This window comes from Carcharhinus amblyrhynchos, chromosome 3 (genome assembly GCF_965287045.1).
Source record: "Carcharhinus amblyrhynchos chromosome 3, sCarAmb.v2.hapA, whole genome shotgun sequence".
NCBI lineage: Eukaryota > Metazoa > Chordata > Chondrichthyes > Carcharhiniformes > Carcharhinidae > Carcharhinus > Carcharhinus amblyrhynchos.
The window spans coordinates 60753085-60776023 of record NC_137326.1 but is presented as its reverse complement, the minus strand read 5'-3'; the positions used below and the strand labels follow the sequence as shown (position 1 = coordinate 60776023).

At 44.1% G+C, this 22939-nt stretch overlaps 1 protein-coding gene across 1 annotated transcript in view; it reads right to left on the bottom strand.

Annotated features, from left to right (window-relative positions):
• Positions 1 to 22264, bottom strand: part of rrp9 (ribosomal RNA processing 9, U3 small nucleolar RNA binding protein) — a 36171-nt gene extending 13907 nt beyond the window's left edge. The window contains exons 1-9 of the mRNA XM_080184543.1: positions 22164 to 22264; positions 21942 to 22024; positions 12607 to 12713; positions 12083 to 12150; positions 11323 to 11364; positions 8429 to 8555; positions 8148 to 8263; positions 7092 to 7184; positions 1288 to 1388 (exon numbers count right to left, since the gene is read on the bottom strand). Coding sequence (XP_080040669.1) covers positions 1288 to 1388; positions 7092 to 7184; positions 8148 to 8263; positions 8429 to 8555; positions 11323 to 11364; positions 12083 to 12150; positions 12607 to 12713; positions 21942 to 22024; positions 22164 to 22235 — 809 coding nt within the window. The 5' untranslated portion in view covers positions 22236 to 22264. The remainder of the gene's footprint in view (positions 1 to 1287; positions 1389 to 7091; positions 7185 to 8147; positions 8264 to 8428; positions 8556 to 11322; positions 11365 to 12082; positions 12151 to 12606; positions 12714 to 21941; positions 22025 to 22163) is intronic.
• Between the last annotated feature and the right edge of the window lie 675 nt (positions 22265 to 22939).

The following is a 22939-nucleotide window of genomic DNA, read 5'->3' as shown; positions in this document are numbered from 1 at the left end:
CACATCCTCATAGAATTCCAATAAATTCGTCAGACACGACTTCCCCTTAACGAAACCGTGCTGCGTCTGCTCTATCAAACAATTCTTCTCAAGATGCCTCGCTATTTTCTCCTTGATTACAGATTCAAGCATTTTTCCCACAACAGACGTTAAACTAACCGGCCTAAAACTCCCTGCCTTTTGCCTGCTACCCTTTTTAAACAGCTGCGTAACATTAGCTGTTTTCCAATCTTCCGGCACTTCCCCGGAATCCAGCGAGGTTTGGAAAATAATCACCAAGGCATCCACTATCACCTCCACCATTTCCTTCAGAACCCTTGGATGCATTCCATCCAGTCCTGGGGACTTGTCCACCATCAGTCCTCTAGTCTGTCGAGCACTGCCTCTCTATTAACAATGATCTCATTCAGGCCCTCCACTCCTACCATCTTTCCATCGTTAACACCCGGCAAACTATTCGCGTCCTCCTCCGTGAAGACCGAAGCAAAAAACTTATTCAAGGCCTCAGCCATTTCCTTATCTCCCACCACTGAATCCCCCCTCTCATCCTCTGAGGGTCCAACATTCAAAAAAAAAATCGGAACTAGAAGCTTTGGTGACCCCAGGATCCTGTATCCCTGGTACAGTACATATTTTCACTTGTGTGCTCTTTTACTGAAGCCAAGGCAGAGTGGTGGAACAGATACAACGCAAGAATGAGTGGATTAAGCAGATCATTCTGAAATCCTTGACACAGGATTAAAATATCAAAGCTAACAAAGAAAAAGAAGTTCTGAACTTTACTAATAAACAGGAAGGTACACCAGCAGAGATGCGTGTGATGAAATATATCTGACTCTACCTTGATGAGGATATTGGGGAGGACAAAGCTCAAGAAACGTTTATTCTCAGCAATCTACTTAATAGCCTATAGGTCATGAAACAACAAGTTTAGCCTGACCCAAGGTCCACAAGCTGAAATTTGAAGTGTGAACTGTAAATGTTTCAAACACGAGGATTGAAATGAGTATAGAAAGGGGAAAGGTTCCTGGAAAATGTCACTTTGGGAGAAGTATCCAAACCCAGCTGGATGCTTGATGTACGAGAAGGTGACTTGTAGCAGATTAGATCTGATGAGCTCTTCCTAATTGTCTATTAATGTTGTGTCTAATTAAGTTTGCACACATTTTTAAATTAATAAAGTAATAGGTTGAATAGTTAATCGGAACTGTATTCTAACAACCCCATCCTGATGATGAATCAGTGCATGTTAGGCTGTGGCTTCCACAGGAAGGCTGCAATACTCACAGAGTTTCAACGTAGGCATTCTGGTCGACATTCCACACCTTCACTGAGCGGTCATGTGAGGCACTATATAACTGATGTGTGCCTTTCCGAAAGGACAGGCCCTGAGGGAGGGACACAGCATTTAGAAGGTGACCTGCAATGAGTTGGAAGTACAGAGAGTATAGGCCAGAAGCTATTTTAACCAACAAAGACTTCCCTTTGCTTTTTAAAAAAATCACAGGTTTTGAACTTTCTCTGAAAACCATTTTCTATTAAAATTGTGATGCTGCCTCCTCTCCTTTCCCTCATTAAAGTCTAAAGTACTCAATGTAATTTCTCACCTCCTCACCCTTCCCCCTTTAAAATGTCTACCTTTAAGATAATCCCTCACAAAGTGATGGATTCATGTGTTTTTTGATCCTCTCTGATCATTTGTCCTCTCACCCCAAAAACCCATCCACATCATTTAGGGGTGGCATGTAACAGTGTTTAGCACTGCTTCCTCACAGCACCAGGGATCCGGCTGACTGCGTGGAATTTGCACATTATCCCAGTGTCTGCTTGGGTTTCCCCTGGGTGCTCTGGTTTCTTCCCATAGCCCAAAGATGTGCAGGTTAGGTTGACTGGCCATGCTAAATTGCTCTTAGTGTCAGGTGGATTAACAGGGTAAACGTGAGGGGTTACGGAGAATAGGGCTGGGGTAGGATTGTGGCTGGTGTAGGCTTGATGGGCTGAATGGTCTCCTTTTGCACTGTAGGGAAGGATTCTATGACAATGTCACTGCATATTTTACAATTTCACTGTTCCTCCTTGTCTCTGGCCTGCCAAATACAATGCAATTGTGTCAGTTTATTTGTTGGGGCTGTGTTCCATGCAAGGTAACACACAAAAATAACAAGAGATCGCAACATCGGTGGTAGTGGCTCAACTATCAGAATGTGCACCAAAAGAAAACAGTCAAACCACAGCACCATGATATATCGCTGCTGTTCTATCTAGACAGCACAGTTCCTGTGATGTTATTATTATTCTTCTCTGCCACCAGAGGGCAACTGAACACCATTTCAGGATTCAAAACACAGGTGACAAGATTCCCATTTCAACATTCAGCAGCGTGTGCAGCGACGCTGAGCGCCCTCCATCAACAAACATATTTGGATGCTGCTCTCCTGATCAGAACTGCCAACGTCACAACTTGAAGATGAATCACGAAAGCTCGGTGCTTCCTTCTGCAGTCTTGCCACCAATAACCTGCCTGTTATTCCATTCAGAATCGCCAAGAATAACTGGTAACAAAACTTGACACAAGTTTCCCCGTAACAAGGTCATTTCCCCATAATTACCCAGGGCTTTAACTTGGACTATTGCCATAACATTGCTCTTTTTGTATTTGGACTTGGGCAGACACGGCTTAATTTCAAAATCTGAAATAAAACTCAGGCATGTAGGAAATGAGGACGATATTAAGAGGTTTCAGGAGGATATACGCTGACTGGTGAAGCTGGCACTCAAGGCAGATGTACTTTAACCAAGAAGTGTGAAGTGATACATTTTGGCAGGATGAATGAGGCACCAAAAGCTAAAATGATATAATTTTAACAAAGCAAAGTGATCTTCTGGTATACATAAAAAAATCTTGTACACTTGGGCAAGAAGAATTGAAAAGCACTATATCAAATAAATGGAGACATAATGCAGAACTCAGTAGTACGGAGGGATGGGAGTGTCCTGATACATGAATCAGGAAAAGTAACTATGCAGGTACAGCAGGTGATCAGGAAGGCAAATGGAATGTTGGTATTTATTACAAGAGGAATGGAATATACAGGTAGAAATGTTTTATATAGTTAAACAGGGCATTGGTGAGACCACATCTGGAATACTGTGTCCAATTTTGGTATCCTTGAGAAGTGATATAAATGCATTAGAAACAGTTCAGGGAAGGCTCAGTTCACTAAAACCTTTTCCCTCAGTGTACACGAACAGGAGCCTGAGAGTGGCGTGTAACATAAACAGGGCCTAGTTTAATGGCTGATAAAATTGGATATCCTAAGGTAAAGAATTGGGCATATTAAAAATCAAACAGTCAAACCTCAGGGAGGCCAGTTGTACAATACACAAACCTGTCTGGGCCTGACTCATCAACCTCCTATCAAAGGTCATTGCACTCTACTGATACTTAGCAAGAGATCATTGCACCCCATTGAAATGCACCAGCCTATTGTTAGTAGCCCACATCGGGCCAGACTTCTGTCACCACAAGCTCCTGCAGTTGGCTTAATCTGATAACAGGTTACATGTAAGCAACAGCATGGAGATGGACACCTGAGGGCGGACCCTGGTGTCCTGTCAGGCAGACATCAAGAAACCCACTGGGTATTGGAACCTCCTCCTGGGACCTCATTGGCCAGAAGCCACAGAAGTTTCTGGAACAGCAAGCAGGCAGGGGATAAAGGAACACACTTTCAGACACCAGAAGGGAAGACTGGAGAAGACTCGAAGGAGGCTTGACCATTTGGAAGGCTGATCAGAGAAGGAAGGAAGAAGCTGCCATCGAGACTCACCTTTCTGATGATGGACCAGAGGGACAGAATCGAGCCTGCAGTTTTAACCAAACCATCTTTGCCGGTCGTATATCTGATTTTGGGGTATCCTCTTGTTTTATGTGGGTAATTTAAGGGTTAGTAGTGTTATTGTTAATAAACTTGTTGAACCTTTACTTGTGTTTGTTGTTTGTCCACCTTGCAAATAAGGGCACCGGGGTAAAACATTGGAATAAGCAAACTGGTTGAAAGAATCAGATTTTTAACATTTCAATAGGCGAGTAGGGGATTTTCACAGTACTTCAGTGCAGGGTTGATGCAAGCCTAGTTGAGACACTAATAGACAAACTTTAAACCTTACCTAGGCTGGGTGTGGAGGGCTGTCTTACCCTCCACGCCAAGGAAAGGTTGGACAGGTTGGGACTGTGTCCATTGGAGTTTGGAAGAATGAGAAGTGATCGTATTGAAAAACACAAGATCCTGACAGGATGTTTCTCCTTGTGGGAGAGACTAGAACTTGGGGGACACGGTTTTAAAATAAGGGATCTCCCATTTAAGATGGAGATGAAAATGAAAATTTGTTTGCTTCTCACAGAGGGTGTTCCACACAGCACAGCGGAGACAGGGTCATTGAATATTTTAATGCAGAGATAGATGCATTCTTGGCTAAAGAGAGTGTCAAAGGTTATCAGGGGTAAGCAGAATGTGGAGTTGAAGCCACAATCAGCTCAGCTAAGATCATACTGAACAGCAGGACAGGTCTGAGGAGCCAAATGGCCTATCCTGCTCCTAATTTGTATGTTTTTTAAATTAATTCATGGGATGTAGATGTTGCTGACTAGGCCAGCATTTGCTGCCTATCCCTAACTGCCCTTCAGAAGGTGGTGAGTCCCTGTGATGTGCTGTTAGGAATTTGAGGATTTTGACCCAGTGACAATGAAGGAATAGTGATATACTTCCAAATCAGGATGGTGAGTGACCTGGAGGGGAGCTTCCAGGCGATGGCAGGTATCTGCTGCGCTCATCCACGTGGATTTGGAAGATGCTGCCTGAGGAACGTTGCTGAGTCACTGCGGTGCATCTTGTAGATGGTACACACGGCTGCCTGTGTGCATCGGTGTTGGAGTGATTAAATGTGTGTGGAACAGGTGTCAATCAAGCAGGCTCCTTTGTCCTGGATGATGTTGAGTTTACTGAATGTCGTTGGAGTTCCAGGCAAGTGGAAAGTATTTCATTACATTCCTGACTTATGCTATGTAGATAGCGGACAGGCATTGGGGAGTCAGGAAGTGAGTTACTCATTACACAATTCCTAGCCTTTGACCTGTCCTCCTAGCCACAATATTTATAAGACTAGTCCAGTTTAGCTTCTGGTCAATGGTAACTTCCAAGGTGTTGACAGCAAAGATTTCAACAATGGTAATGCCATTGAATATCATAAGGTGATAGTTAGATCTTCTCTTGTTAGACTTGGGCATTGTCGTGCACTTGTGTGGCACGAATGTTACTTGCCACTTGTCAGCACAAACCTGGATATTGGCCTTGCTGCATTTGGACATGAACAGCTTCAGTATCTGAAATGTAGCAAGTGGCGTGAACATTGTGCGACCATCCCCACTTCTAACCTTATAGTGGAAGGGAAGTCACGGATGAAGCAGCTGATAGTTGGGCCTACAACACTACCCTGAGGAATGCCTGCACTGATGTCATGGAGCTGAGATGATTGACCTCCAACCACCACAACCATCTTCCTTTGTGCAGGTATGACTCCAATCAGCTGAGCAGTTTCACCCTGATTCCCATTGGTTCCAGTTTTGCTAAGGCTCCTTGATGCCACACTCGGTCAAATTCCGCCTTGATGTCAAGGGTTGTCTCTCTCACCTGACTTCTGGAGTTCAGCTCTTTTGTCCATGTGAAGCAAGGCTGTTATGAGGTCAGGAGCTGAATGACCCTGGCGAAACCCAAACTGGGTGTCACTGAGCAGGTGCTGCTTGATAGCACTGTCGATGACCCCTTCCATCACTTCACTGATGATCGAGAGTAGACTGATTGGGCGGTAATTGGCTGGGTTGAATTTGTCCTGCTTTTTGTACAGGATATAGCTGAGCAATTTGTCACACTGCCAGGGTTGAAGTTGTGGTCAAACAGCTTGGCTCGTGGTACAACAAATTTTGGAGCACAAGATTTCAGTACTATTATTGGAATATTCACAGAATCCCTACAGCGCAGAAGAGATCATTTGGCCCAACAATTCTGCACTGATTCTGACAGTATCTTACTAGGCCCCCTTCCCTATAACTCCATACATTTACAGTGGCTAATCCCCCTAACCTACACATCTTGGTGCTGTGTGAGGAGGCCGGAGCACCTAGACAAAGTCCACAAAGACATGGGAAGAACACAAACTCCACACACACAGTCCCCAAGGCCACAATTGAACTTGGCTCCCTTGAGCTATGAGGCAGCAATGCTAACCACTGTGCTACATATTGTCAGGGCCCACAGCCTTTGCAGTATCCAGTGCCTTCAGGTCTTTGTTGACATTATATGGAGTGAATAGAATTGGCTAAGGACTGAGGTGGCCAAGACGGTTCATCCACTTGTTCTTTGAGTGTGTCAGGACAAGTAGCGAAGATTGGTAAAAAGGCACAGGAATTCTCAATAATACAGACACAATTGAATTCAAAAGTGAGGAAGCTACATTAAACCTTTGAAAATTATTGGTTCAGTATCTCCTGGAATATTCTAGGTGCCACAACTTTAAGGTCAAAGACATTGGAGAGATTGCTGATAGCACAGTACCAGCAATGAAGGGACTATGTGGAGGGGCTGTAGAAGCTAGAGCTGTTCTGAGAGCAGAGAGGTTTAGGTGGGAATTTGAGGTATGAGAAACCTTGAAGAATTTTGATCAGAAAAACTGTTTCTGGTGCTGGGGAGTTATTTAGCAGAGAATAAGGACAGAAGATCACAAAAGCTGCAGTAACACAAGGAACATTTTTTAAAAACACAGCGTTGTGATCTGGAAAGTACTTCCTGAAACAGTAATGGAAGGAGACGCAATAAAAACTCAATAAGGCAATTGGATAAAATCTAAGTGGAAAAACTTGTAGGACTTGTAGCATGAATAAGTAGAACACAACTAATTAGAATAACTTGTTTAAAGAGCATCATTCTGTGCTGCATCATTCTATGATTCTATTTAACTCCTCAAAGAGTTTAGTTTCTTCCACAAAAATGCAATCATCTCCCAACTTCACCCCTCCACAGCCTGAGCTCACTCACCGATACTGCATCTTTATGTCCCTTGAATGTATGATGATGTTGGCATGTGGCAGGATTCCAGATCAAGATTAGCTTGTTTCGGTCCCCTGTAGCCTACAAGAAAAGGTAGTTAGAGCTGGTACTGCACACACAGTATACTGTCACAGCTACACTACCTACCAGATTGTAGTACCAGTCACATACTATATCATGTGCTTAAAACCTTGTCACTGAACTGGCACGAGTGTGTGCAACTACATCCAGTAAGACACAATGGGAGCAAGACAAATCATATCCACTCTGGTTGTATAACTCAATGGTAGTCACCACACAGACAACGTCCAGGAACTGACATTTCAGATCTATTGAAGAAGTGAACTAACCACCTCAATCAATTCTAGTGGGTAATAACTTAGCACTGAATGGATTACTTCATATGACCACAGAATAACTGGTGCAGGTAACGGCGATTAATATTTGTGCAGTAATGGGACACCCTCAATGAGGAGCTTGAGAATGCTGTTGAAACGCAGAAGCTGTTCCATGTTGCATGTCTAACTTATTTTGTACCTGATGAGGGACATCGTGCATGATTCAGTGGTAGATGGTTGTGGGTTTTGAATCCACAACTCAGGCTAACACACTAGTACAGGACTGAGGGAATGGTGCACTATTGGAGGCGCTACCTTTCAGATAAGATGTAAACCTGTCCACCCTCTCAAGTGCACGTACAAATCGTTTTGCACTATTTCTAAGAGGAGCAGAATCATCTCCAGCGTCCTCAACATTAAATTATCCCTCATCCAACAGCACTTAATATAAAATAATCTTGCAATTTGCTGTTTCTTGAACCAACCGCTGCATAAACTGCCTGTGCATTTCCTACATTACAACAGTGACTACAAGTGATCAGGTAGTTAATTGAGTGAAAAATGTTCTGGGGTGTACCAAGATCATGGGGGGCTCTATAGAAATGCAAATACTTTCCTTTCTTCCTGATGTGGCTAGAATACCAAGCTCTTAGAAAGAGGAGTTTGACAAAGCAGCAGAGATGGTACAGAAGATGGAGCCACTCACCAGGTATTTGCCATCTGATGAGATTGCCATGGAGAGGATGTGTCCCAGATGTCGATCTTCAGCTCCCTCTTGTCCTCTGTGGATTGTGTGAAGCTTTTTCCCACAGCTAACGTCCCCTAGAAACATGGGAGAGAAGCACAGCCCTTTGAACACAATAAATCTGGATATCGGCAGCAACAAAACCCAGGTGAAACTGTGGTCAGATCACAGCCTGCCAACATTCCCTCCACAGTCAGGATCAGCTGCTCACACACACCTACAGTCAGGCTGCAGAAACTTACACTTAATGATGGAACAATCTTTAGAGGCTGAAAAAATGTATTTATCATCAGGGGACACAACCAGACACGTAACTGGAAGCTGATGACCTCGTAGCAGACGAATCTCAGATATATCAGGAGGGACATACTGGAAGAAAATAAAGTATTGTCACTTTCAAAGTACAATGAGAGGGGTAAACAGAGACACATTCCGTTAGTGAAAAAGCAGCACCTGTGACGTTTCAGAAATCAGAGGGAAGACATCAAGTTTTAAACATATAGTTTTAAGATCTGGGTGTTGTTTATTGGCCATATTTACTGTCCTTATCCTTAGTCACCCAGTGATAGATCTTCTCCTCAAACCACAGTAACTCACGTGGTGATGGAACAATAGTGTTAGATAAACAGATCCAGCATATTCACTCCATCACAATGATGCACAGCCCGGAGAGGATGGTGTGTGAGCTGGAGAGGAAATTGTAGATGATGGTGCTCCCAAAACATGACTGCTCTTTTCCTGTATGCGAGAGCTAACAGAGCAGTAGATGGTACACAGTGCATTTGCAATGAAAGGGAGGAGGATTTTGGTTAATTCAGAAATCCAGTGACAGGAAACCGATCACGTGCTTTGGACAGGATCAAGCTTCATGTAGGTGCATCAGGTGAGTGGTAAATATTCTTGCAAAATCATGGCTTAAGCTTTGTAGATGCTAAAGCAATTTTAAGAGGTCTGTAGGGGAGAGACCCACAAACACACCTGCAGTAACATCAGGTACTGAATGGATTTTTTGCATCTCTCTATAGCCGAGCTCAGCTGTTTTCTGCATTATGAGTCATAAGTCACTGCCACTCCCTTTGGAAGAGGCTGTCAATTTTGAACAAGCAGGTTGACAGTATAAGCCAGCATAACGTGTAGATTGACAAATTTACTCATCAATGCCTTAACCCCTTGAAGCAAAGCAGTCTATAGCTCTGGGGCTGGTGAGGGCTGGAGGTGAAAATAAATACACCCCATACACCAACAATGAGCATTAGTGAGGGACACAGTGCACATCTCACTGCATAGCAAGGATTACCCTGGTCGAGAGAACCAGAACTGAAGCCCAGTGAGTCAGCACTTACACCAACAAAACAAAACACTGACAAGAAACCAGCAGTTCAATATTCAGCGTGACTGAAAAGAGGTTTTCCATCCTGGCCGCCGTGTGCATATCACAATCTTTACTTCAAATAGCTGGATTCAAAATCAGGCTGTATCTTTGTATGTAAGGAACAGATCAGGCTATTGTTTACAAGTTAACAAAATTCTTTTTTTGAAGTCTAGCAATTTGGTTATAATATCATCTATAGCCAACAATCATCATGTGGCAAAATAGCCTAGGGAAGATGCAGAAAGCTAAACAAAAGACAGCAATTATAAGACATTGTTCCATTGTGAAAACGTACACTTGGTTAGGCTGATTTTTTTTGGGAAAGGAATTGCCAGAAGCAACTGGGTAAACAATAAACTCCTGTCATCCCAGTTTCAGAAACTGCAACAATCAATTGAACTGTATAGCATTTTCTTTAGATTTCTGCTCCTGTGAATAATTTCATTTATAATAAATCTGATAATAGTAGCTTAGCCTGTATGAATGGTTTAGCTAGGAAAATCTTCAGTCTTTGGAACTGGAAATTGATGCAATGAGCAACTTAATGTTACAAATACGTAATTTATGATTAATACATTTTAGGAGTGCCACTTTTAGTTTGGGTACTAGAATTTTTAAAATGAAAGATAAATGAAAACACCTGGTTTGAGAAGCTGGTAAACAAAACTAATGTAACTGCAAATTAAAGGATTGCCTAGGTTTATTTTATAAAGTCATAGTGGCAAGTAGTGGAAACTAAACAATGGACTACCTCTCTCCAGTTTCTTGATAGAGGCTGCATCTGTCTCAATAAGGGGTTCAATTATTCATAAGATTTCCCAGCATAAAGACAGATTGGAAATGAAGAGAATTAGTAAATCTTTACCTCGAACATCTCAGATATGCTGCATTGCTGTGGGGATAGATTGCAGGGAAGTATTTTTTTTTAGCTGGGCAGTTGTTCACAGAAACAGACAAGTTGATGAGGGGGTAATTCCGAGACAGGCAGAGAATCTGCTATGAGCTGTAAAGCAACTAGAACCCGTAGCACAGAGTTACCAGAAATCAAGGGATTTTCCCATTTGGAGTCACTAAGGAATGCAGTGAAACCCATACTTGGAATGGGGAGTCCACAATCATGAGTTCTGTTGGACAGCTCACCATGCTGGATAGTGAAAGGACCCCAAGAAATCTCATACCTTGGGAAATAGAATAAATAACAGGAAGACTCAAAGTGAATTCCTGAAGGCTGTGGTACATCTCGGTTTGGTACCAGGTGAAGGAAACCTCTAGATCCTGTGAAGTATAATGGAACTCTTGGGAGGAAATAAAAGGAGAACTGGCAGAGTCATGTTGACATTTTCAGAATTGAAGTAGATGCTTACAAAATATGTTAAATTAATACTTTAACTCTTGTAGTTAAATTTTTGTTTAAAATATGAAATCTTGTATAATTCTTTCAGATAGAAATAGAGATAATTGGGAATTTGAAGTCAACAGTCTCTACAATGAGATTGTAACATTTTATTTGTCTAGTATACAATTTATCATGATTATGTTTAACTGTTAGACCAGGAATATGTTGGTCCAGCATGAGAGTAAAAGATCCAGGTTTAAATTTGAAAGTGACACAGTCTACTTGCAGAAACTGAAATTTACATGAGACAAATGTGTTGCAAAAAGGCTTCAGCAAAGTAAAAGTTTTGCTGCTTTGCAGCCTGAACTTCATACTCAGACCAGTGATGGGAGGGAAATCTACCCAAAGATCTTTAAATTTATACTCACATATTTGGCAACAAGTCGTTTAAGTTTTCCTTTCTGTTCAAGCTGCAAAGAGAGAAGAAAAATCAAAAACGCTGCTGAGGCTACATTATTAGTTTCAAAATCAACCAACCAACCAGACAAAAAATCCAGAGGTTTACAATTAGTTGAGAAACTTTAAGAATCCCTAGACTGCACACACTCTCTCTCCTCTAGGGTCCTGTCAATGAAGACTGGATTAAAATGTGTCCTCCAACAGGAAAAGTGCAATAAAAAATAAATCAGGAAACCTCTGCCAATAATAAGTGAGGGGCAGCAAAAAACTGCAAACCAACCAGCACAGTAATGCTGAACAGGCCATCTGGATGAAACTTAGGAATGATGGAAAAATTGTCATTCTTGACAGTGAGAGGTACTGCTTTAAGCCCATTTTTTCAAAGTCTTTAGTAGTCACTATACAACGTAACATTGTGTTCAGAATGGATCTGCTATGTGCAATCTCGACTAGTCCTTGTGTAGTAAACACACGGTATTGCTGGTTCAAATCCAGTGCCACAATTGCAACCAATGCTGCAACAGTAACCTGACACAGGTTCCTGTCTATGATTCCAATGCGCAATGAGCACCTGGTTTCAAATGGATTGCTACCAAAAGAGGCAGATTTCTTCCTAAAGGGTTAATACAGAAAATATAAACACAGTGATATTGATTCTGGAAATTGGAATGGAGTTACTGTCTGACACAATTCATTTCTTTCCCTTTAAAAGAACAGCATTTTTTTTACCACTTCCTCCTCGAGTCTGCCTCCAATACTGTCACCCTTAAACTGCTCTTCTTCTGCTCTCTCCTCTTCTGCAAAATAAAAATCAAATCACAGTTATTACAACTGATCTCAGGACTGTTCAAAGGGAAGGAAACAATAACTCATCAGTTTCCATTGCCAAGACTATTCACTAGTACAGTCCACTTGCTCAGTAACTGGCCTATTGTGAACAGCACTCAGACCCACTTCACAGCACCACTGCCTGCTTGAAGCAAGAACAGGGGCTACTTTTTCATCAGTTCCTCAGTACAAGACACTGAGGGTAACTTGCAATCCCAGCTCAATATACATTAAATCTGGAGCCAGAGTTCATCAATCCGTACCAGGCAGGGCTGTGTGTCTCCCCATCTTATTGTGACAGTCCCAGTAAAGCATGGTTTGATGTACTGAGAGAAAATGAATGAAGGTGCATTTCCTAAACCCATCCCCGCCCACTGCTCACAGAGGTAATTAACTGATACCTTTTAGAAACCCATTATCTGTACCTTCTCTCCGGAGTTGCTCTAGATAGAGTTTGGCAAGCCGTAACTTCTTCTCTTGTGCCGTCTCCTCGATCTCCAACTCTTCAGCGTCTTTATTATTGTGTTCAACACTGTCAGAGGAGAATTGAAACAGTCTTTAAGTTTTAGGTTTGTGGTGCTAGAAAAAAATTCTAATTCACACTCCACTGCTTCTGGCAATGAACTGTGTAAGGCTCCATCCTACTGTGACTCAGTTAGTTGGTCTTTGCTACAGGCCAAGGGTTGGGGAGGGGTTTATATTTGAACTCACTACCTTTGAAATTGATGGGAGGAAATATCAGGCAGAGTTCCTGCTCCAATCTACCAGTTCCTTGTTGGAGAGTGCCTGGTGTGGACAAGGTGAAGTGTGGAGGTCCTGGATAGTCAGACTTCCAAGGACTTCTCTTCAAGGCTCATCATTACTACTGGGAACTGGAGTAGGACACTGGAGGCACTATTCACCTGCGTAAGTCAGTACCTATAGCAGAGAACTGGCAGAAGGATTAGGCTTCAAATCTAATAATATATCACAGTTAGTCAGCACTTATGACATGGTTTCTCAAAATTTGTAAAGGTCATTTGTTTTTTAAAAACTGTTTCAAAATGGTTCTGGGATTTCAGACTGGTTCTCCTCTCCCAAGAGAGGAAAGGACAATCGCTGGTTTAATTCTGGTTCACTGTGGTCTTGTCCAGAATCTCAGAGTTCACAAAGTTTTGATGTACAAATATATGTTGTGCCTTGGCCATGACAAAAACTAACCAGAGGTGGGAGAAAGATTGTTTGAAGCATCAAATAAGCATCTCCTTATTTGGGAAACGACTTGGCATTTTCTATAGGTCACATGATAACAGCCATCTCACCTTACCCACAAAAATCAAAGGGCAGGAAACTGGCAGATCCCAAGAACTGTCTTGAAGAAACTTCAACCCAGAACATAAGAACATAAGAAATAGGAGCAGGTGTAGGCCATCTAGCTCTTCGAGCCTGCCCCGCCATTCAATAAGATCATGGCTGATCTGAAGTGGATCAGTTCCACTTTCTCCCCATAACTCTTAATTCCCTTGACTGTCAAAAACTTATCTACCTGTGACTTAAATATATTTAGCAAGGTAGCCTCCACCACTTCAACGGGCAGAGAATTCCAGAGATTCACCACCCTTTGAGTGAAGAAGTTCCTCCTCAACTCTGTTCTAAACTGCACCCCCCCCCTTACCTTGAGGCTGTGCCCTCTAGTCCTGCTATCCTTTCTAAGTGGGAAGAATCTCTCTACCTCTACCCTATCCATCCCTTTCATTATCTTATATGTCTCTATAAGATCCCCCCTCATCCTTCTAAACTCCAACAAGTACAGACCCAGTCTATTCTGCCTCTCTTCATAGTCCAACCCCCTCATCTCCGGTATCAGCCTAGCGAACATCCTCTGCACTCCCTCCAAGGCCAAAATATCCTTGCGCAAGTGCGGCGACCAAAACTGCACACAGTACTCCAGCTGCGGCCTCACCAGTGCCCTGTACAATTGCAGCAAGACCTCCCTACTTTTATATTCTAACCCCTTGCTATAAAGGCCAGCATACCATTCGCCTTCTTGATCACTTGCTGCACCTGCAGACTGGGTTTTTGCAACTCATGCACAAGGACCCCCAGGTCCCTCTGCACTGTAGCATGCTGCAGCTTTTCGCCCTTTAAATAGTAATCCCTCCTACTATTATTCCTGCCAAAGTGGATAACCTCACACTTGCTAACATTGTACTCAATCTGCCAGGTCCTCGCCCACTCGCTCAGCCTATCCAGATCCCTCTGCAGACTTTCTACACCCTCCGCACAATTTGCTTTTCCACTCATCTTTGTGTCATCAGCAAATTTCGTTACCCTACACTCAGCCCCCTTCTCCAGAACATCTACATAAATGGTAAATAGCTGAGGCACTCCACTAGTCACCAGTGCCAATCAGAATAGCACCCATTGATACCAACTCTCTGCCTCCTATTAGAGGACCAATCCTCTATCCACGCTAACACCTTACCCCAACTCCGTGCACCCTAACCTTCTGAAGCAACCTTTTGTGAGGCACCTTATCAAATGCCTTTTGAAAATTGAGAAACACCATATCCACCGGTTCCCCTCTGTCTACCAGGGAGAGCAGCTGTTAAGTAACTAGACAGTTAAGAGCGCTGGCCTGCACATTCTCTCCTTCCTGCAAACTCTGATTCCACCTACTAAGCCTACTTGTTAAAGAAACCTACAGCAAAGGGGTTGGAAGTCCAGTGGAAGCCACCACAGCTACAAAGACTTCTCCACAACTTCAAATTCAAAACATATCAGGTCCATACCCAATATGGACTACTTCGATTCATGATTATGATTATTTTTGTTTTTCCCTGTAACTAATGTTTGTGCATGAATGTATTAGTAATCTCTTAAGTAACTTCCAGGGCAAAATAGTGTAAAAATAAGCAAACATTTTCCTTATGTAAGAAGACACACATGCACAAGGGCACAACTCCTTGGTGTTGCTGACAATTAGCTTTTGTAAATTATTCTAGGGAAGAAGCTTACACTTTAGCTTGCAAATACTAGTGCAATGAACAGGACAATTCCTGTTAAACCTACAATGCCATTAAGCAGATCAGTCTATCACTGACATAAGGCTGTCACGTCACACCATAAATATAAGCGAGTAGGTTTGAAATGTTGTTGGTTTAGAGATAATTACAATTGTTTATTTGTATTTTGCCTCCAGAGAGAGTGGTGCAGTGCTTAGCACTGCTGCCTTAGTGCCAGGGACCCACGTTCAATTCCAGCTTTGTGCAAACTCCACAGAGACAGACACCCATTCTCCCTACGTCTGCATGAGTTTCCTCTGGTGCTCCGATTTCCTCCCACAGTCCAAAGATATGCGAGTTAGGTGGGATTATCATGTTAAATTGCCTTTTTAGGTGTCCCAAGATCTATAAATTAGGGGGATTAAATGTTGGGGTTCCAGGGACAGGGCAGGGGTGTCAGAGTCGGTGCAGACTTGATGGGCCAATTGGCCTCCTTCTGCATTGTAGGGATCCACTCTAATCTCTTCCTCCCACCCACTAGAATCAGACCAGGGCTTCCATATCACACATACTGAACACCAGGGGAGCGACGACGACCATCAAAACTTGTCACAATCACTCCTTCTCCTTAAACTGCAACGACAGCCAAGCCCCCATTAAGTGAGTGCTTTTGCCCAAAGTGCCACACACAGGTTGGGAATGTACATAAAAACTAGGAGTAGGCAAATTCAGTCCCTCAACCCTGCTTTGAATTTAATATGACCATGGCTGATCTTCTCATCTCGGCCTCAATTCCACTTTCCTCCGCACCATAAACCTTTCAAATCTTTAATAATTAAAAAATCCTGTCCACTTTTCCTTAAATTTATTCAAAGTCCTGGCATCCACTACGCTCTAATGAATTCCAGACTCACGACCCGATGAGAGAAGTAATTTCTCCTCATCTCTCTTTTAAATTTGCTATAGCTTATCCTAAAACTATGATCTCTTGTTCTAGATTGCCCCACAAGAAGAGATATTCTCTCCACATATATGTCAATCTCCCTTATCATCTTGTACACCTCAATTAGGTCTCCTCTCATTCTTCTAAAATCTAGGGAGTATAGGCCTTAACTGTCCAACTTCTTCCCAAGTCAAACCCCTCATATCTGGAATCAAATGAACCTCTCTGAACCGCTTCCAATATAATAACATCCTTCCTCAAGGGATCAAAACTAGATGCAATATTCTAAGTATGGTCTCACTAACTCTTTGTAGTGGCAGCAATAATTTACTATTTGAACATTCTATTCTATTAGCAGTAAGTGCCAAGATTTCATTTCCCTTCCTTATTACCTGCTGTGTCTGCAGGTTAGTTTTCTGCGACTCATGCACAAGAACACCCAGATCAGTTTGCACCAAAGTACAAAAAGTTTCTCTCCATTTAGATAATAATTTGCCTTTGTACTTTCCTACCAAAATGGTTAACCTCCACACTAAACTATCTGCCAAACTTTGCCCGGACCACTTAACCTACCTATATCCGTTTGTAAATGTCTTATTTCATTACCATAACTTACTATCCCAACTATCTTTTTTAAAGTTTGTTATGTCATTAACACTGCAATGAAGTTACTGTGAAAATAGTATATAGGTATGTCAAGAACAGAAGGTTGGTTAGGGCAAGATTAGGGCCAGTTACAGACAGTAGGGGGAAGTTGTGTGTGGAACCGGAAGAGATTGGAGAGGCATTGAACCATTATTTCTCTTCGGTGTTCACGCAGGACGATATGAATGTAGCTGAGGAGGTCACTGGGGTGAAGGGGTGTAAAATAGAAAGTATTGCAGTTGATACAGAGGAAGTGGTGGAGGCTGCCTCGCTAAATATTTTTAAGAAGCGGGTTGATGGGTTTTTGATAAGAGAGGGGATTAAGGGTTATGGGGAGAGGGCGGGAAAGTGGAACTGAGCCACGACAGATCAGCCATGATCTTATTGAATGGCGGGGCAGGCTCGAAGGGCCAGATGGCCTACTCCTGCTCCTATTTCTTATGTTCTTATGTGTTGGATATTCTAGAAGGGTTGAAAATAGATAAGTCCCCTGGTCCAGACGGGATTTACCCTAGGATTCTATGGGAGGCAAGAGAGGTGATTGCAGAGCCACTGGCTCTGATCTTCAGGTCGTCGTTGGTCTCTGGTATAGTACCGGAAGATTGGAGGACAGCGAATGTTGTCCCATTGTTTAAGAAGGGGAACAGAGACTTCCCTGGGAATTATAGACCAGTGAGTCTTACTTCTGTAGTGGGCAAGGTTTTAGAAAGAATTATTAGGGATAGGATTTATAGTTATTTGGAGAGTAATGAATTGATTAGAGATAGTCAGCATGGTTTTGTAGCGGGAAGGTCGTGCCTTACTAACCTTATTGAGTTCTTTGAGAAGGTGACCAAAGAGGTGGATAGGGGTAAGGCAGTAGACGTGGAATATATGGATTTTAGTAAGGCGTTTGATAAGGTTCACCATGGTATGCTTCTGCAGAAAATGCAGATGTATGGGATTGGTGGTAATTTAGGTACTTGGATCAGGAATTGGTTAGCAGATAGGAGACAGAGGGTGGTGGTTGATGGTAATTATTCATCATGGAGTTCGGTTACGAGTGGTGTGCCTCAGGGATCTGTTTTGGGGCCACTGCTGTTTGTAATCTTTATTAATGATCTGGATGAGGGTATAGTTGGGTGGATTAGTAAGTTTGCTGATGACACCAAAGTCGGAGGTGTGGTAGATTGTGAGGAAGGGTGTCGAAGTTTGCAGGGTGACTTGGACAGGTTGCAGAGCTGGACCGCGAGGTGGCGGATGGAGTTTAATGCGGAGAAGTGTGAGGTAATCCATTTCGGTAGGAATAACAGATGTGTTGAGTATAGGGCTAACGGGAGGACTTTGAATAGAGTGGAGGAGCAGAGGGATCTAGGTGTATGTGTACATAGATCCCTGAAAGTTGGGAATCAAGTAGATAAGGTTGTTAAGAAGGCGTACGGTGTCTTGGCGTTTATTGGTAGGGGGATTGAATTTAGGAGTCGCAGCGTCATGTTGCAACTGTACACAACTCTGGTGCGGCCGCACTTGGAGTACTGTGTGCAGTTCTGGTCCCCACATTACAGAAAGGATGTAGAGGCTTTGGAGAGGGTGCAGAGGAGGTTTACCAGGATGTTGCCTGGTATGCAGGGGAGGTCCTTTGAGGAGAGACTGAGGGATTTGGGGTTGTTTTCACTGGAAAGGCGGCGGCTAAGAGGGGATCTTATAGAAACATATAAGATGATTAGAGGTTTAGATAGGGTGGATGGTGATAGCCTGTTTCCTCGGATGGAGAAATCTAGCACGAGGGGGCATGGCTTTAAATTAAGGGGGGGTAGTTATAGGACGGATGTCAGGGGCAGGTTCTTTACCCAGAGGGTGGTGAGGGACTGGAATGCCCTGCCTGCTGCAGTTGTAAATGCGCCTAGTTTGGGGGCGTTTAAGAGATTGGTGGATAGGTTTATGGACGAAAAGGGATTGGTTTAGATTAGTGGGTCAATGTTTTTTTTTTAAAAATAAGACTGGTCGGCGCAACATTGTGGGCCGAAGGGCCTGTTCCGCGCTGTAATGTTCTATGTTCTATGTTCTAAAATCCCCTCGTCGCGGTGTACTCCGGCAACCGCTCGGGTATACTGAGGGAGAATTTGGCATTGTTTATGCACCTAACCAGCACATCTTTCTGTGGGAGACACGGAGAGAATGTGCAGATTCTGCACAGGCAATAATCTAAGCTGGAATTAAATCCAGGTCCCGGCACTGTAAAGCAGCAGTGTAGCAACTGACAGTGTAGCAGCAGCACTATGTCACATCCTATATGTTTAAATATATATATCCATCAGGGTCATTTATGCCATTCAGACCATTAAGTCCATGCTGGATTTCTGCAGAGCGATCCAGCCAGTCCCACCGCCCCCACAGTCTCCGTGTGATCTTGCAGGTTTATTTCATTCAAATGCCAATTTCCTTTAAAATTGATTGTCTCATGTTCAACCATCCTCTTGGACGTTGAGTTCCCAGATTAATACCACATGCTGTGCAAAAATGTTCTTCTTCACATTCCCCCAGCATCTCGTGTCACCTACCTCCTTGTGCCATCAGCTAACAGGAAATTCTTTCTTGTTTACCTGATCCAAAACCATCATATTTCTGTATATCTTGATCAAATCTTCCATCCTTCACTCCATGGAGAAGAGCCCAGCTTCTTCAACCTAACCCGGTAGATAGTCCTGCATCCCTGGAACCATTCTGGTAAATCTTTGCAACCTCTCAAGAGCTCTGACATCCTTTCCAAAGTGTGGTGACCAGCAATGGGTGCAATGTTCCAACTGTAGCCAAACCCAACTTTATGAAGATACAGCATAAATTGTCTGTTTCTCTACCCAATACCTCTATTTATGAGGGTCATGATCCCATCAACATTGCTAACTATGTGCAGCCACCTTCAAACAATTACGAATAGCCCAGGCATCACTGTTCTTCACATTCTTTCGAGCGCAGCCACTGGTCTATTGATGCTTATATACAAATCTTTAAACTTGTTTGTTGACATGAGTATACAAAGTCAAAACCAATACTGGAAATTCAAAACAGTTAGTCAATTTCTAAACATTGTAAGTGCCATTTTGTTGGAAATCGAACATTGCAAATTCAAGGACCATTTGTGCCACCCCTTCCTCCGCTAGTACCTCACCCTCTCTGCTCCTGCAATGACCCTCCCCCCAACCACCCATCCTCTCCCTGCCCTGCCCCCAACCAGCCATCTTCTTCTCCCCTTCCCCTGACCACCCCTTTACAGAGGGCACAGGGTTGGGAGGAAGCAGTGCAATGAGCAGCAGTAGATAGACAGGGGCTGTACATGACATGACATGACAGACAGGAAGCTGACAACCACACGTTACAGAACTTTCCTCATAAGAACATAAGAAATAGGAGCAGGAGTAGGCCATCTAACCCTTCGAGCCTGCCCCGCCATTCAATAAGATCATGGCTGATCTGTCGTGGCTCAGTTCCACTTTCCCGCCTTCACCCCATAACCCTTAATCCCCTCTCTTATCAAAAACCCATCAACCCACATCTTAAAAATATTTAGCGAGGCAGCCTCCACCACTTCAACGGGCAGAGAATTCCAGAGATTCACCACCCTTTGAGTGAAGAAGTTCCTCCTCAACTCCGTTCTAAACCGCACCCCCCTTTATCTTGAGGCTGTGCCCCCTAGTCCTACTGTCTTTTTTGAGCGGGAAGAGTCTCTCCACCTCTATCCTATCCATCCCATTCATCATCTTATACATCTCAATGAGATCCCCCCGCATTCTTCTAAACTCTAACGAGTACAAGCCTAGTTTATTCAGCCTCTCCTCATAGCTCAACCCCCTCAACTCTGGTATCAGCCTAGTAAACCTCCTCTGCACTCCCTCCAAGGCCAAAATATCTTTGCGCAGGTGCGGCGCCCAAAACTGCACACAGTACTCCAGCTGCGGCCTCACCAATGCCCTATACAGCTGCAGCAAGACCTCCCTACTTTTATATTCAATCCCCCTCGCTATGAAGGCCAGCATCCCATTCGCCTTCCTGACCACCTGCTGCACCTGCAAGCTGGGTTTTTGCGACTCATGCACAAGGACCCCGAGGTCCCTCTGCACCGTCGCCTGCTGCAGTTTTTCGCCCCGTAAGTAATAGTCCTTCCTACCATTCTTCCTACCAAAGTGGACCACCTCACACTTGCCAACATTAAATTCCATTTGCCATTTCCTGGCCCATTCGCCCAGCCTATCTAGATCTTTCTGCAGACTCTCCACACCCTCCACACAATTTGCCGTTCCACCAATCTTGGTGTCATCAGCAAATTTCGACACCCTACACTCGGTTCCCTCCTCCAGATCATCTATATAAATGGTAAAAAGCTGAGGCCCCAGCACCGACCCCTGGGGCACTCCACTAGTCACCATCCGCCAATCCGAATAGCACCCGTTGACCCCCACTCTCTGCCTCCTATTTGACAACCAATCCTCTATCCACGCTAACACCCTACCCCCAACTCCATGTCCCTCGACCTTCTGCAATAACCTCTTGTGAGGTACTTTGTCAAACGCCTTCTGAAAATCCAGAAAGACCACATCCACCGGCTCTCCTCTATCCACCGCCCTAGACACATCCTCATAGAACTCCAGTAAATTTGTCAGACACGACTTCCCTTTAATGAAACCGTGCTGCGTCTGCTCTATCAAGCAGTTCCCTTCAAGATGCCTAGCAATTTCCTCCTTGATGACGGATTCTAACATTGTACCTACAAGAGATGGTAAACTAACTGGCCTATAATTCCCTGCCTTTTGCCTGCCACCCTTCTTAAACAACGGCGTAACATTAGCCGTTTTCCAATCTTCCGGCACTTCCCTGGAATCCAGTGACGTTTGGAAAATAACCACCAAGGCATCCACTATCACCTCCGCCATTTCTTTCAGAACCCTCGGATGCATTCCATCCGGTTCTGGGGACTTGTCCACAATCAGCCCCTCCAGTCTGTCGAGCACCGCCTCTCTAGTAACAGTAATGTCATTAAGTCTGCACCTGGAAGCAGGCGTGTGCAGATTGGAGTGTTGGGAAACTCAGACTGAGGCTGCAATGTAACTTGGGTCTGTTAGTTCTGCTCCATGGCATGGTTTCCAGTATGGCTCAGTGAAATGTAATTGTGCTCCAATATCGAAAGCTGCAGAATCAGTGAATTCTCAGTTACCTTTCTGTCTCCGAGTCGCTGGAGATCTCTTCATTCAGCTTTGTAGGGAGCTTCTTGCGAACTTTAACTTCGCCATCTTCACCCTGCGAAGAGATGGAAAGTCAGATTTCCAGTTTGGACAGAGGGGGGAATCTCCCGGGGTGACTGACTCCAGTCTGGAGGAGCTCAGACATTCGGATAACCCCGGCCCGCGAATCAGGCCCTCTTGCCCCGACCACTCACCTTCTTTTTACGGCCTTGGCCCTCAACCACTTTCCTTTTGCGGATGAAGAATGATCCACTCGCCGCCGCCATCCTGCTCTCCGGATCCACATGGCATCCACGCGCAGCCACACCTACTGTCCCTCCCCACCAATCAACACGCTCCTCTCCGCTGTCCACCAATCAGCACGCTACGCCAGTCCCACCAATCAGCATGCTCTGCCAGTCTCACCAATCAGCACGCTCCTCCCTCACCTCCCCACCAATCAGCACGTTCTTCCTCTCCATCCCACCAATCCGCACACTCCTTCCTCCCCACCGATCCTCGATTGGTTTAGACAATTGACCAATCAGCAGCCGCATTGCGGGTGTGTTGTTGTTGTGGGTCCCCCGGAGCGTAAAGATAGAGACAATAGTTCCGAAGCATGAACCGAATGTTAAGTTTGTCTTAGAGCGAATGGGAACAGAGGGTTTCGGTTCCAGTGTTCAAAGGACAGGCAGATCCCCAGTCCCACATTCCCAGGATAGAGAGAGTCACTGGGGATAGTCCCATTCTTGGAGCCAGGCCTTTCCAGTAGTATTGAGTCATAAGAACATAAGAACTAGGAGCAGGAGTAGGCCATCTAGCCCCTCGGGCCTGCCCCGCCATTCAATAAGATCATGGCTGATCTGTCGCTGCTCAGTTCCACTTTCCCGCTTTCTCCCCATAATCTTTAATCCCCTTGCCTACCAAAAACCTATCAACCCGCGTCTTAAAAATATTTAGCGAGGCAGCTTCCACCACTTCAACGGGCAGA